General features: G+C 51.3%; 1 protein-coding gene across 1 annotated transcript in view; it reads right to left on the reverse strand.

Annotated features, from left to right (window-relative positions):
• Positions 1–14372, reverse strand: part of NACC2 (NACC family member 2) — a 37613-nt gene extending 23241 nt beyond the window's left edge. The window contains exon 1 of the mRNA XM_040225513.1: positions 13428–14372. Within this exon, the coding sequence (XP_040081447.1) occupies positions 13428–14310 (883 nt within the window). The 5' untranslated portion in view covers positions 14311–14372. The remainder of the gene's footprint in view (positions 1–13427) is intronic.
• Between the last annotated feature and the right edge of the window lie 297 nt (positions 14373–14669).

Genomic DNA, 14669 nt, shown 5'->3' on the forward strand with positions numbered 1-14669 from the left:
GACGTGACTGCTGATGGACGTAAGGTCCGATGCTGTGAAGAGCAGTGCTGCACAGGAGCCTGGAACGTCAGGTCCGTGAATCAAGGCAAATCGGAAGTGGTCAAACAGGAGATGGCAAGAGTGAACGTCGACATCTGAGGAATCAGTGAGCTAAGATGGACCAGAACGGGAGAATTTAATTCAGATGACCATTATATCTACTACTGTGGGCAAGATTCCTTTAGAAGAAATGGAGTAGCCCTCAGAGTCAACAAAAGAGTCCAAAATGCAGTACTTTGGTACAGTCTCAAAAATGAAAGAATGAGCTCTGTTCATTTCCAAGGCAAACCATTCAATTGTCACAGTAATCCAAGTCTATGCCCCGACCACTAATACCAAAGAAGCTCAAGCTGAATGGTTCTATGATGACCTACAAGACCTTCTAGAACTAACACCAAAAAATGATGTCCTTTTCATTTTAGGGGACTGGAATGCAAAAGCAGTTAAGTCAAGAAATACCTGGAGTAACAGGCAAGTTTGGCCTTGCAGTACAGAATGAAGCAGGGCAAAGGCTAATAGAATTTTGCCAAGAGAACGCACTGGTCATAGCAAACACCCTCTTCCAACAACACAAGAGAAGACTCTTCACATAGACATCACCAGATAGTCAACACCAAAATCAGACAGATTATATTCTTTGCAGCCAAAGATGAAGAAGCTCTTTACAGTCAGCAAATACAAGACCGGGAGCTGACTGTGGCTCAGATCATGAGCTCCTTATTGCCAAAGACAGAATGAAATTGAAGAAAACAGGGAAAACCACTAGACCATTCAGGTATGACCTAAATCAAATCCCTTATGATTATACAGTGGAAGTGACAAACAGATTCAAGGGACTAGATCTGATACACAGAACGCCTGAAGAACTATGGATGGAAGTTCTTGATACTGTACAGGAGGCAGGGATCAAGACCATCCCCAAGAAAAAGAAATGCAAAAAGGCAAAATGGTTGTCTGACAAGGCCTTACAAATAGCTGAGAAAAGAAGAGAAGCTAAAGGCAAAGGAAAAAAGGAAAGATATAAGCATCTGAATGCAGAGTTCCAAAGAATAGCCAAGAGAGATAAGAAAGTCTTCCTCAGTGATCAATGCAAAGAAATAGAGGAAAACAACAGAATGGGAAAGACTAGAATCTCTTCAAGAAAATTAGAGATACCAAGGGAACTTTTCATGCAAAGATGGGCTCAATGAAGGACAGAAATGGTATACACCTAACAGAAGCAGAAGCTATTAAGACGAGGTGGCAAGAATACACAGAAGAACTGTACAAAAAAGATCTTCACGACCAAGATAATCATGATGGTGTGATCACTCACCCAGAGCCAGACATCCTGGTGGGCCTTAGGAAGCATCACTACTAACAAAGCTAGTGGAGGTGATGGAATTCCAGTTGAGCTATCTCAAATCCTGAAAGATGATGCTGTGAAAGTGCTGCACTCAATATGCCAGCAAATTTGGAAAACTCAGCAGTGGCCATAGGACTAGAAAAGGTCAGTTTCCATTCCAATCCCAAAGAAAGGCAATGCCAAAGAACGTTCAAACTACTGCACAATTGCACTCATCTCAGTTCAGTTCAGTTCAGTCGCTCAGTCATGTCCGATTCTTTGCGACCCCACGGACCACAGCACGCCAGGACTCCCTGTCCATTACCAACTCCTGGAGTATCTCACACGCTAGTGAAGTAATACTAAAAATTCTCCAAGCGAGCCTTCAACAAACAGAACGTGAACCAAGAATTTCCAGATGTTCAAGCTGAATTTAGAAAAGGCAGAAGAACCAGAGATCAAATTGCCAACATCCGCTGGATCATAGAAAAAGCAAGAAAGTTCCAGAAAAACATCTACTTCTGCTTTAATGACTACACCAAAGCCTTTGACTGTGTGGATCACAACAAACTGTGGAACATTCTGAAAGAGATGGGAATACCAGACCACCTTACCTGCCTCATGAGAAATCTGTATGCAGGTCAAGAAGCAATAGTTAGAACCAGACATGTTCCAAATTGGGAAGGGAGTATTGTCAAGGCTATATATCATCACCCTGCTTATTTAACTTATATGTAGAATACATCATGAGAAATGCCGGGCTGGATGAAGCACAAGCTGGAATCAAGATTGATGAGAGAAATATCAATACTCAGATATGCAGATGACACCACCCTCATAGCAGAAAATGTAAAACTAAAGAGCCTCTTGATGAAAGTGAAAGAGGAGAGTGAAAAAGTCGGCTTAAAACTCAACATTCAGAAAACTAAGATCATGGCATCTGGTCCCATCACTTCATGACAAATAGAAGGGGAAATAAGGGAAACAGTGTCAGACTTTCTTTTCTTGGGCTCCAAAATCACTGCAGATGGTGACTGCAGCCATGAAATTAAAAGCTGTTTGCTCCTTGGAAGAAAAGCTATGACAAATCTAAATAGCATATTAAAAAGCAGAGACATTACTTTGCCGACAAAGGTCCATCTAGTCAAAGTTATGGTTTTTCCAGTGGTCATGAATGGATGTAAGAGTTGGACCATAAATAAAGCTGAGTGCTGAAGAACTGATGCTTTTGAACTGTGGTGTTGGAGAAAACTTTTGAGAGTCCCTTGGACTGCAAGGAGATCCAACCAGTCCATCCTAAAGGAAATCAGTCCTGAATATCCATTGGAAGGACTGATGCTGAAGCTGAAGCTCCAATACTTTGGCCACCTGATGTGAAAAACTGACTCAATGGAAAAGAGCCTCATGCTCGGAAAGACTGAAGGCAGGAGGAGAAGGGGGTGACAGAGAATGAGATGGTTGGATGGCATCACCAACTCAATGGACATGAGTTTGAGCAAGCTCTGGGAGTTGGTGATGGATAAGGAAGCTTGGCGTTCTGCAGCCCATGGGGTCGCAAAGAGTCAGACACAACTGAGTGACTGAACTGAACTGAAAAAGTAAGAATGATAAAGCAAATATGGCAAATTCTTACCAGCTAATGAGTCTGTGGAAAATGTATACAGGAGTTCTTTGTACTTTTCTTGAAACATCTCTGTTAAATTGAAAATGACTTCAAATCAGAAAAAAAATTTTTTTACAAGTACAAGAGAATATCACAATGACCATGAGGTAAAGGAAGACTTCTTTAAACATGATGTCAAAACTGCCATTGAAAAAGAAAAAAATTAATAAACTTACTATATCAAAATTATATTAAGAAGATGAGAAAACAAGTTGCAGAGTGGGAGAAGCTACTTAAAACTTTTAAACTGACAAAAGAGGACTGTCCAGAGTACACAGAGCTCCCGAGAAGCTGTGGGAAAAGAAGAGACAGCTCGCTCTGCAAACGTGTGGGAAAGAGTGTTTAAATGGGCCCTTCAGAGGAAGACGGCCGAACTGCCGAAAAGTATGAAAAAGTGCTCAAAGTCATTACTCATTACGGAAATTCCACTTCACTGTAAGAGATTCGGGACAACAGACTGCCTGCCCGTGCTCGACATTCACGATGTCCAGCATCTGTTACAGAATTAACAGAAGCATGAAGAACCACGAAAAAGGGACTCGCCTGGTGGTCCAGAGGCTAAGACTCCGCACTCCCAACACAGGGGGACCAGGTGTGACCTCTGGTCGGGGAACTAGATTCCACATGCTGCAGATAAGACCCAGCACAGCCAAGTTAAAAAAGAAAGAAAGAGAAAAAAACGAACGAACCACAAAAAGGAGATCATAAGGAGGAGAAAAATTGGTAGGTAGAAACAGATGAAGAAGTGACAAAGAGGAGGGCGCGAGCCGGCAAAGACTTTAAACCAGCTAGAAACACAATCAGAAAGTAGTTTTAAAATGTCAAAGTCCGAACTCATGAGCGGAGAAACGTAACATACAAATAAGAACAAAATGGAACCACGAGAAAGATCAGAGACCATGAAGAAATAGCAATGGAAACTCCTCCATCTAAAGCCTAAAGAGAAAAAAGGCTCTACACTAATGAATAAAGCAAAGCCTTGGGATCTCAGGGGCAAAAGCATGTTTAACTGGAGTTACGCAGGGAGGGGCACAAGATAATTGAAGGAATAATGGTATAAATGCACACGTCCAAGAAGCTCAACAAACTGTAAGCAGAGATAAAAGCAGCCTAAAAAGAAAAGACACAACTTGTAAACAGACACACAGAGAAAAATGACTTTGATTTCCTGAGGGGGAAAAAATTGCATTTCAGAAAACAAGAGAATGTCTACTGAAAGCAGAAAGTAATAGTCAGCCTAGAATTCTATATCCAGCAAAAATACCCTTTAAAAACGAAGGTGACAATTGTATAGTGAAAGTTAATTTCACTGTATATAAATTATACTTCAATAAGGCAGATTTTTAAAAAAGGTGATATAAAAACCTCTTTGTAAATTTTTGGGGATTCATCACTAGTCCGTCACTAGGGCTGTAAGAAATGTTAAAGGAAATTCTTTAAGCAGAAGGAAGAGGACACCAGATAGAAACGAATCTATATGAAGTGTAAAGAACTGGACAAGGTAAATACGTGGGCAAGTATAATAGTTTTTTTCATATTTTAAATTTCTTCAAAAGTAAATGAGACATCCACATGAAAAAAATATTCAGAACCTTGACCATATCTCTCACTTTATACAAAAATTAACTCAAAATGGGCCACGGACTAAAACGTCTAGAAGGAAACATAGCGGGAACATTTTTTATAATTTTGTTAGGTAAAGACTCAAATAGAACACCAAAAGCATGGTCTGTAAGATAAACGATTAACCACTTAAACTTCATCAAAAATTTTAAATGTCTGTGAAAGACTTTATTAAGAGAAAGAAAAGACAAACTACGGTCTGGTGGAAAATGTTTAGAAATCGCCTATCCAACACAGGATTTTCCTCTGAAAGGTACGAAGAATACACAATACCAATGATACTCACTATTCAAACCACCCAATAAAAAGAGGACAAAGGCAGAATGTGTATACAGATGGCACACAAATACACAAAGGAAGTTTCACATCATTAGACATCAGAGACATACAAATTAAAGCTGCAGGGAGACACCATTACAGACCTTGAGGACGGCTTTAAAAAAAAAGATAAGACAAAACCAAGCACCAATGTGGACATGGAGCAACAGGAACTCTTGCTCTGCTGGCTGTGATGCAAAGTGACAGAACTATTTCAGACAAGTGTCTGGGCAGTTTCTTATGAAGTTAAATACGTCTTACCATACCACCCATGATGTCACTCCTAGGCTAATTTACCAAATAGAACTGAAAACTGAAGTGTGCGAAAAAACCTTTTTCTTTTTGCGTGTTGGCAGCAGCTCAATTCATAACCACTAAAAACTAGGAAAAAAACCACAGGTCCTTCAACTGGCAAATACTGGGTTGGCCAAAAAGTCCATTTGCGTCTTTCTGTAAGATGTTAAACCCACTGTGGGAGTACTACTCAGCAGTCAAAAAAAACAAATGAACCAAGAACGCACACAAAAAGAATGAATCTCAAATGCATTCGGACTCAAAAGACCACACAGTGTGTGATTCTACTGGTGGGACAAAAAGAGACCGGTGGTTGCAGGAGTTGGGGGAGAGGAAGAAGACTCCAGTGGGGCCTCACGGGGATGATGACACGTGTCAGGCTACACTGCCCTGGGTCTTGGTTTTGGAGGGGATCACGTGACTATATGCATTTGTTTAAACTCAGAGAACAATGTGCCCAAGAGAAGAAGTTCTACCCTAAATTGTAAATGTGACTAAAAGTAGAAAAACCACAACTGGTTGTTTCAAGTAAAAACAGTAACGTTAATAAAGCTTCCTTGACGGCTCAGCAGGTGAAGAATCCGCCTGCAGTACAGGAGACGCAGGCGGCTAGGGTTCGATTCTTGGGTCAGGAAGGTCCCCTGGAGGAGGGCATGGCAACCCACTTCAGTACTCTTACCTGAAAAATCCCATGGACAGAGGAGCCTGGCAGGCTACAGTCCAAAAGGTAGCAAAGAGTCAGACACGACTGAGCACAAGATAAGATTCGAAACAGCCTATGAAGAAGTAAAATATTTTACAATTTCGCAAAGAACTAGAGCAGGTAAAAACACACTGACAGTCTGAGTTCCATGGGAGGGGGCAATACACCTGAGAAGGCTGATGGGATAAGTCAAAGATTTGTGCAGCAGCTCTAGACAACAAGAGCACGGTGGGAGTGGAAGGTGACGGCATCTATCGGTAGAGCTAAAGAGGAACTCTGGGAAAATTCAATCAGGAAGTGGTGAAAAGAGGAAAAAAGAAAAGATGACTAATAAAAAACTAATGAGATAACAGATCTGACCTTAACCCCCTTGAAAATTACATTAAATGTAAATGGTCTAAAGACTCCCAATAAAAGATGCTAAGAGTGGATAAAAAAGCAGATCTCAACCGTGCGCTCGTATATCATGTGAAATAACTGGGCTGGGTGAATCACTAGCTGGAATCAAGATTGCCGGGAGAAATATCAACAACCTCACATATGCAGATGGTACCACTCTAATGGCAGAAAGTGAAGAGGAACTAAAGAGCCTCTTGATGAGGGTGAAAGAGGAGAGTGAAAAAGCTGGCTTGAAACTCAACATTAAAAAACTAAAATAACGCCATCCAGTCCCATTCAATTCAGTTCAGTTCAGTTGCTCAGTCGTGTCTGACTCTTTGCAACCCCGTGAATCGCAGCATGCCAGGCCTCCCTGTCCATCACCAACTCCCAGAATTCACCCAAACTCATGTCTATCAAGTTGGTGATGCCATCCAGCCATCTCATCCTCTGTCATCCCCTTCTCCTCCTGCCCCCAATCCCTCCCAGCATCAGAGTCTTTTCCAATGAGTCAACTCTTCACATGAGGTGGCCAAAGTATTGGAGTTTCAGCTTTAGCATCAGTCCTTCCAAAGAACACTCAGGGCTGATCTCCTTTAGAATGGACTGGTTGGATATCCTTGCAGTCCAAGGGGACTCTCAAGAGTCTTCTCCAACACCACAGTTCAAAAGCATCAATTCTTCGGCGCTCAGCTTTCTTCACAATCCAACTCTCATATCCATCCAGTCCCATCACTTCATGGCAAATAGAAGGGGGAAAAGAGGAAGCAGCAGCAGATTTTATTTTCTTGGCTCCAAAATCACTGCAGATGGTGATGCAGCCATGAAATTAAAAGACGCTTGCTCCTTAGAAGAAAAGCTATCACAAATCTAGACAGCATACTAAAAAGCAGAGACATTACTTTGCTGATAAAGGTCCATCTAGTCAAAGCTATGGTTTTTCTAGTAGTCATGTACAGATGTGAAAGCTGGACTATAAAGAAAGCTGAGCGCCAAAGAATTGATGCTTCTGAACTGTGGTGTTGAAGAAGACTCTTGAGAGTCCCTTGGACTGTAAGATCAAACCAGTCAATCCTAAAGGAAATCAACCTTGAATATTTATTGGAAGGACTGATGCTGAAGTTCCAATACTTTGGTCACCTGATGTGAAGAACTGACTCACTGGAAAAGATCCTGATTCTGGAAAAGATTGAAGGCAAGAGGAGAATGGGGTAACAGAGGATGAGACGGTTAAATAGCATCACTGACCAACAGACATGAGTTTGAGCAAACTCTGGGAGATAATGGACAGGAAGGGCTGGTGTGCACGGGGTTGCAGCCAGACACGACTTAGTGACTGAACAACCACCACAACCACGTGCTACCTACATGAAATGAGAAAGACACAGGTAGACTAACAGTGTCGTATCTTTTTGCCTTCTCATACTGTTCATGGGGCTCTCAAGGCAAGAATACAGAAATGGTTTGCCCTTCTCTTCTCCAGTGGACCACACTGTGTCAGAACTCTCCACCATGACCCGTCCGTCTTGGGTGGTCCGGCACAGCATGGCTCACAGTCTCACTGAGTTACTGAGATAGTGAAGGAAAGGGAAGCCTGGTGTGCTGCATTCCATGGGGTCTCAAACAGTCAGATGGGACTTAACGCCTGAACAACAGATTAACAGTAAAAAGATGGAAAGAGCCAACAGCAGGTAAATACTAAACATAAGAGGTCTGGCGTGGCTATTTTAATATTTACATAGATCAGAAATGGATAAGTTCCATGAAAGATACAAATTACCGTGGCTTGAAGGGGATGAAAAAGAAATCTGAATAGTTCTATACCTCAACAGAAGTGAGTGAAGTGAAAGTGAAAGCTGCTCAGTTGTGTCTGACTCTTTGCAACCCCGTGGACTATACAGTCCATGGAATTCTTCAGGCCAGAATACTGGAGTGGGTGGCCTTTCCCTTCTCCAGGGGATCTTCCCAACCCAGTAATCAAAGCAGGGTCTCCTGCATTGCAGGGAGATTCTTTACTAACTGAGTATGAAAACTGCATGCCCAAGTGGGTTCACTGGTGAAAGAACGCTTAGGACAGAAATAACATTAACCTTAAACTCTTACAGAAAATAAACGAGAAAGGACATTAGTGTATCACCCTACAAAACCAGCAAAGACACTACAGGCAGACTACGGATAATTAGCCTTCATAAATGCAAAATTCCTTAGGAAAATACTAGCAAATTAAATACAGCAATATACAAAATGATAACACATAATGACCAAGAGGGGTTTATCCCCAGAATACAAGGGTGGCTCAACATTTAAAAATTAACTGATGCAATACACCAAATCAATAAGTTAATGAGAAAACCCAACCATTTCAACAGACGGACAAAAGCGCAGTCCCACTTATACAAGGACGTCTACGGCAGCGCAACGCCAAGAGCCACACACAACCAGCACTGCTGGCAGGCCCACGGCATGGGAGAACGACCCAGCAGCTACGAGGCCCAAGCACCCACACTCGGAACCACAGGGATGAATGGACCTCAAGACACAGTGAGTGAAAGAAGTCAAGAGTAAGAGATTCCGTTCTGTGCAACCCCCCTTGCGCAGCAGCAACGGTGACCGGAAGCTGGGGTGTGCTGGCCGGGGCTGGGGTAGGGGCGACCCAGGACAACTTTGAGGGGAGCAAACTGTTGCGTAAACTTGACTGTGCTGCTTGCCAAATCACAGTGACCAACCTCATCACCTGTACGCTCAAAACGGGCACATTTTATTCCGTGTAAACACTTATATAAACAGAAGGTGGGAAGGGTAAGGCAGAACTGCCCGCCCAGCACAGGCGAGTCTCAGAGTCTTTCTGCTGATGCTACAGCTAGACGGGAGTGCAGACAGCCTGACGGTTTAGGTGACGGACAAACATCCCCAGAGGACAGAAAACAGATCCCAGGCTGTCTGCAGCTGGCAGGGGTGTGGTACCCACAAAGAGGTGTGAGTGTCCCCAGAGTGACAGACACGTCCTCTCTGACTGTGCCAACGGCCCCACAGCTGGTCTCAAATGGGTACACCTCATACCTGTGTCGCTGGGGTATGTAAGTCACACCTCAAGAAAACTGGTTTAAGAAGAAATCTCAGGGCAGTGGGTGGTGAGGGTTAAATGGGTCACTGCAGGGGGCCAGGGAGGCCACCCCTGGAGGCCCTCAGGGGCCAGTCTCAGATGACACCGGGGTGGTGGCCAGCCCTCAGGGCAGCCTTTGGGGGCCAATCTCAGATGACACCAGGGTGCTGGCTGGCCCTCGGGGCAGTCTTTGGGGCGCACAACAGGACAGACCCCTGGTGCTGGCCCCTCTCTCACCTGAGCTGCCAGGATGCTACCTCAAAAGAGAGAGGACCCCCCGACCCAGGCAGGGCCCCCCACCCTAGACAAGCCGAGGTTTCTGCTGCACTTTCATGGGGTGATACCCCTGCCCCCAGACCAGGAGGCAGTGTGGGGGGTCGGCAGGGGGCCTGCAGAACCAACCCCGTCTTCTCCCTTCTCAGCGGGACCCCCAAGCGAGCGCCCGTGGGCTCTGAGCTGTGGGTGGGAGCAGTGATTGCCAGGCAGCCCGGGGGCCCTGGTGGAGAGATGCCCCGCTGTGTAGAGGGGTGGATATCGCAGGCTTGGCCCCCCAGCCGTAAGGTGGGTCAGCGGCCACACTGACCTCACAGGTCATGCTGGGCAGGGGCAGGGCCAGGGCAGGGCTCGGTCCTCCTGCACGCAGACCCCACGTGCAGCCTCTGATCGGAGCGGGCGGAACCTGGGAACAGACGTGGAGCCGCGTGCCAGCACCCGCTCCTGAGCACTGCTGAGTCCACCCTGCGTCCAGGCGTGGGGACGGCGGGCAGGCCTGGAAGAGGAGCAGAGCCACGCTGGGCCACCAGCAGCGTCCACGCGCATCCGCAGGACACCCTGAGGTGGTCCCTGCCCGGGAAAGGATTAACATGGAAGCATGTGGTTGCTGTGTAAATACCCAGGCGCCCAGGTCTCAGATGCCCACGGGGAGCACACCTGCCTGCTGACCCAACACCTGCTCAGTGAGGGCGGGGCAGGCCTACAGGCCAGAAGGTGGTCAGACCACAGAGAACAGGGGAGGGGCCCGGGGCGGCGTGGGTCCCCACTCTGTGGCTCATCCCCCGACCCCTCCGTGTCCGACGGGGATGTGGATGAATCAACCAGGGCATCTCCCTGATAGACGGTGGTGCAGGACCTGCCCGGGATGGAGGAGAAACACGGGCTGGGAAGAGGAACCCAGAGGGGGCTGCTGGAGAACTGAGATGCATTTGCTCATCTGTAACGGTCCATTCCTCGATTTCTACAAGCAGGGGCCCAGTGGGCAGGGGCTGCCAGCGGCTCTTCAGGGGATGAGGCTGGGGCTTCGGTCTCTGGCTCCTTCACAGCCCTGCACGCAGGGTGCCGGTCAGAAGACACCTGAAGGTCACTCAGGCCACCCTCTCCCTTGGCCAAGAAGGAGAAGGGACTCCAGAGAGCCCAAAAGCTCCAGAAGTCCACCTTCAAACACTCCAGATTTCACCAGCTCGGAGCCCTGCCCTGCCTTTGTCTGGGTGCCAGGAGGGGGCACCTGGCTATCGAGCGGCCTGTGGCGGGTCGCCCGCCCAGACTCAGCCAGTGCACAGTGGGGGCCTGGGGTCCGGGGAGCCAGCACCCAAGGAGCAGCCCGCCACTGGGGACGGGCCCTCTCCACCTGCCCGGCCCCACAACCCTGTTCCCAGCGCGCCTGGCACCCAGCGATGCCAGCCACGTCACTGCCGATAACCTAGATTTTAACCAAGAAATCACACCCTCCCCTCCCTGCCCCACTTATGGGCTCACCGAGGAGAACACCCAGACCGGAGCCTCGCAGGTCAGCTGGAGGCAGGGCCACTCCCAGGCCCACTGTCCCTCCAGTCTCCCAGCTTGCCATCACCACCCTGTCCACCTCCAACACCCCAGGGGCGTGGGGTAAGGGGATCCAGGGGCCGCGGGACACAGGCACGCAGGACTTGCTGAGCCGTGCCCGCCCCGGAGGGCTCGGCATGTGGTCTCAGGGGGAGAGGGGCTGGGGAGAGGGCCCAGGCACAGTCAAGGCCGTGGGGCAGCTCGGTCTCCCGAGCCCTCCCCGGGCTGTCCACGGCCACTGTCCCTTGCCCTCTTGGAAAATCCCAGATCACCAGAGATGGCCAGGCTTGTGCACCCAGAGCAGCAGGTGCCCCCAGACGAGCTACTGCCCTGCCCGCACACCAGCACCACCCTCAGCACCCTGTCCCGTTTCTCCCCGTCTCCGACTCGTCAATGCCGGAGGCTGCACGGCGGGGCGGGCTGAGCAGGGAAGACCCTGAGGAGGCAGCTGTACCAGGCCCCCTGTTGGTTTGGCATTGCACCTCCAAGGACCACAGGCGGGCAGCCCCGGCCCTGGGCCCTCAGCAGGTTCGGCCCTGACCCCTCCGCTGAGCCCTGTCCTGCTGCCGGCATTTGTGTGTGTGTGTGTGGGTGGGGGGGGGGGGGCGGTCCTTAGAGGCTGCACATCCCAGGGAAGGGGCTTGGGAGCCACCCCCGCTCCCTCTGGGCACCGCCTGGGGGCTGCTGGGGCGGGAGTGGGCAGAGGGAGCTGCCCAGGCCTGACCCACACCTGAACTTGAAGGAACACCAAGCCCTTCCCTCCACCACGAAGAGGAAAACCCTGTCCAGATAGAGGCGGTCTGTGCGTTGGCATCCTGCAGAACTCACACAAACATGACAAAAATGCGTTCAAATAAAGTACTGCACTCTAGGGGAAGACGACACCCGAGCCCACGGGAGCTGTCCAGGGCACCGCCACCCCTGCAGCTCTGAAAGAGACCCCGGGAGGGGCCCAGGTGGGCCAGACCAGAGCCGAAGCCCAGCCACCCCGCCCTCGGCCGCTGAGGACCGGCTCTCCCAAGGGCCTGAGTTGGCTGATGCTCCTGGCTCCCCGTCCCCATTCCCCCAGGACTGAGGGACCTGCGCCAGCCTGGAGGTGGAGGAGTGGAAGGCAGCAGGTGGGGAGGTGGGGGAGCAGACAGCATTGGCCCCATCGGGGCGCGAGGGCACGGGCAGTCTCAGGGGAGGAGAGAGTCTCCGAGGTGCCCCTGGGCCCAGCTCTGGGAGGTCACTCCCCACTGGCACCAAGCTTCCGGCCAGCCAGTCACTGGACTCGGGCCCCGCATGCAAATCAGGCCAGGCGGCGGGCCAGGCACACAGCTGGTCTTCGGGGAACACGGAAGGCAGAGGGGGACACACCAGGGCCTCGATGTTGGGACCCTCCACCCACGAACCCTGAACTGTCTCTGGGGGCCGTGAGGAGTTTACAGGCAGCACCAGGCATCTCAAGTTAGGGTGTGCCGGCTTTATGATCCCAAAGGCAGGAGTCCTTCCGAGACAAGAGCGGGGAGGCACTCGTTGCACTCAGGAGGCACTTCCTGACCCGCCCCGGGGTGCTGGCCACGACTGTGAGGCTCCAAGGACACTCTAGCCTCGAGATGAAAGCACATGGAAGGGGCAAAGGGCGGAGGTCAAAGGTGACAGAGATGGATCTGAGGGGGCAACCTCACTGACAGGGCCACTGAGGCCTCAAGCAGGCGAGGGGCCAGCCTGGGCTGCACAGTGCCCTGTGAGCCCTTGGGCAGGTCCCTGGTCCACCAAGGCCCAGAGTCTTTTTCATCTGTCCAGAGAGAGCCCGGGGCCTGGCCCACGCGCTCTGCTGCAGCTAAACTTTTCCAGGGCCTCCCATCCCACCGAGGGTTGACTTTATACAAAGTCCTCAGCTAAGGCCTTGCAAGAGGGACCCAATTCCTGCTGGTGCTTCAGGGTCAGCTCCCGCCAGCTCGTCCGGTCTGAGCTGGGACTGACCCCTGCACGCCTCCGGCGCAGTGGCCACCCTGAGGTGTCCCAGCCCTGGGACGTGCCCGTCTCCCCGCCAGGCTGTGAGGCCACGGGTAAGGCCTGGTCAGCCTCAGTGCCCACACGGGAGGTGCCTGGAGGGCCCCGGCCATGCCCGTGGGTGGGAGGCCACAGTGTGGTGGGGGCCAGGCCCGCCGCGCGTTACCTGCGTAGCTGCCCGTGGCCTTGATGTACATCTGGCCGTACTGCTCCTCCACCATGGTGTCGTAGGCCTCGTCGTCCTCCTCATCCTCCTCGTTGTGGTAGGAGGTGGGGCTGTCCGTGGTGGGCAGGCTGCTGGCCCCGGGGCTGGTCCGCTCCCCCTGGGAGTACGGCGCCTGCTGGATGCTGGGGATGAGGGTGGCCAGGCTGGGCACCCCGTAGTAGGAGACGCGGGGCAGCTTGAGAGGGGCCGTCCCCGCGGCCACTGCTGGGCCGGCGGCCACCGCTGTGCCATCCCGGGGCCCCGTCTCCAGAGGGCGCTTGGAGGCCAGGCCCGGGCCGGTGGCCAGAGGCAGCTCCAGGGCTTCGTGCTTGACGCGGGTCAGCAGCGGGATGGGCACGGAGGGGGACACGACGTAGGGAGGCGCGGCGGCCGGCTGCAGCTGGTTGCAGGGGCTCTGGGGCTCGGAGCTGGCGTCCTCGATCATGGTGGTCTGCGAGTCGCAGTGGGGCGAGCTCACCTTGAACATAAGGTCGGTGCCGCGCTCCACGATGTGCTGGATCTGCAGGAAGCCGGCCGTGTACATGACCACGAGCTGCTCGCTGGCCGCCATGGTCAGCCTGCCCGTGTAGCAGAAGGACAGGATCTGCTGGAAGCAGGCGGGCGGCACTGTGCCCGGCAGCTCGAAGGCGCTCTTGCTGTTGCCGCTGAACAGGTCGCGGAAGTAGAGGCTGCTGGCGGCCAGGACGGCCCGGTGGGCCTTGAAGGCCTGGCCCTTGACCACGATGGACACATCGCAGTAGAGGCCCAGCAGACGCTGCTCGTTGAGGCAGCCAAGCACAGTGTTCCCGAAGTTGGGGATCTCGATGTGCAGCATCTGCGACATGGCGGGAGGCGAGGGGGCCGGCCTCAGACTCTCAGCGGGGGAGCCGCCGGGTGGGGCGCATCTGCGGGAGACAGGACGTGTACGCGGGGGGTCAGGGTCGGGCTCCTGGACGTCCGGCGGCCGGGCTGTGCTCCACGCCACCCGGCTCTGCCCCAGCGCCCGCCTCCCCTGCCCCCTGCTCCGGGGCACCCCAGGCTTGCCCCAGCCACGACGCACCAGACCAGGTCTGGCCGCAGACCCAGGAGCAGCGGGACCCTGGCAGAGCTCTCAGTGCTACCCAGGAGCCCCAGCCAGGTTCCCAGCCAGGTGTCTGTGTGGGTGCCCCGGTGCCACCTCAGGGCAGAGCGCAAGAGCCTCTG

This window comes from Oryx dammah, unplaced genomic scaffold (genome assembly GCF_014754425.2).
Source record: "Oryx dammah isolate SB20612 unplaced genomic scaffold, SCBI_Odam_1.1 HiC_scaffold_25, whole genome shotgun sequence".
NCBI lineage: Eukaryota > Metazoa > Chordata > Mammalia > Artiodactyla > Bovidae > Oryx > Oryx dammah.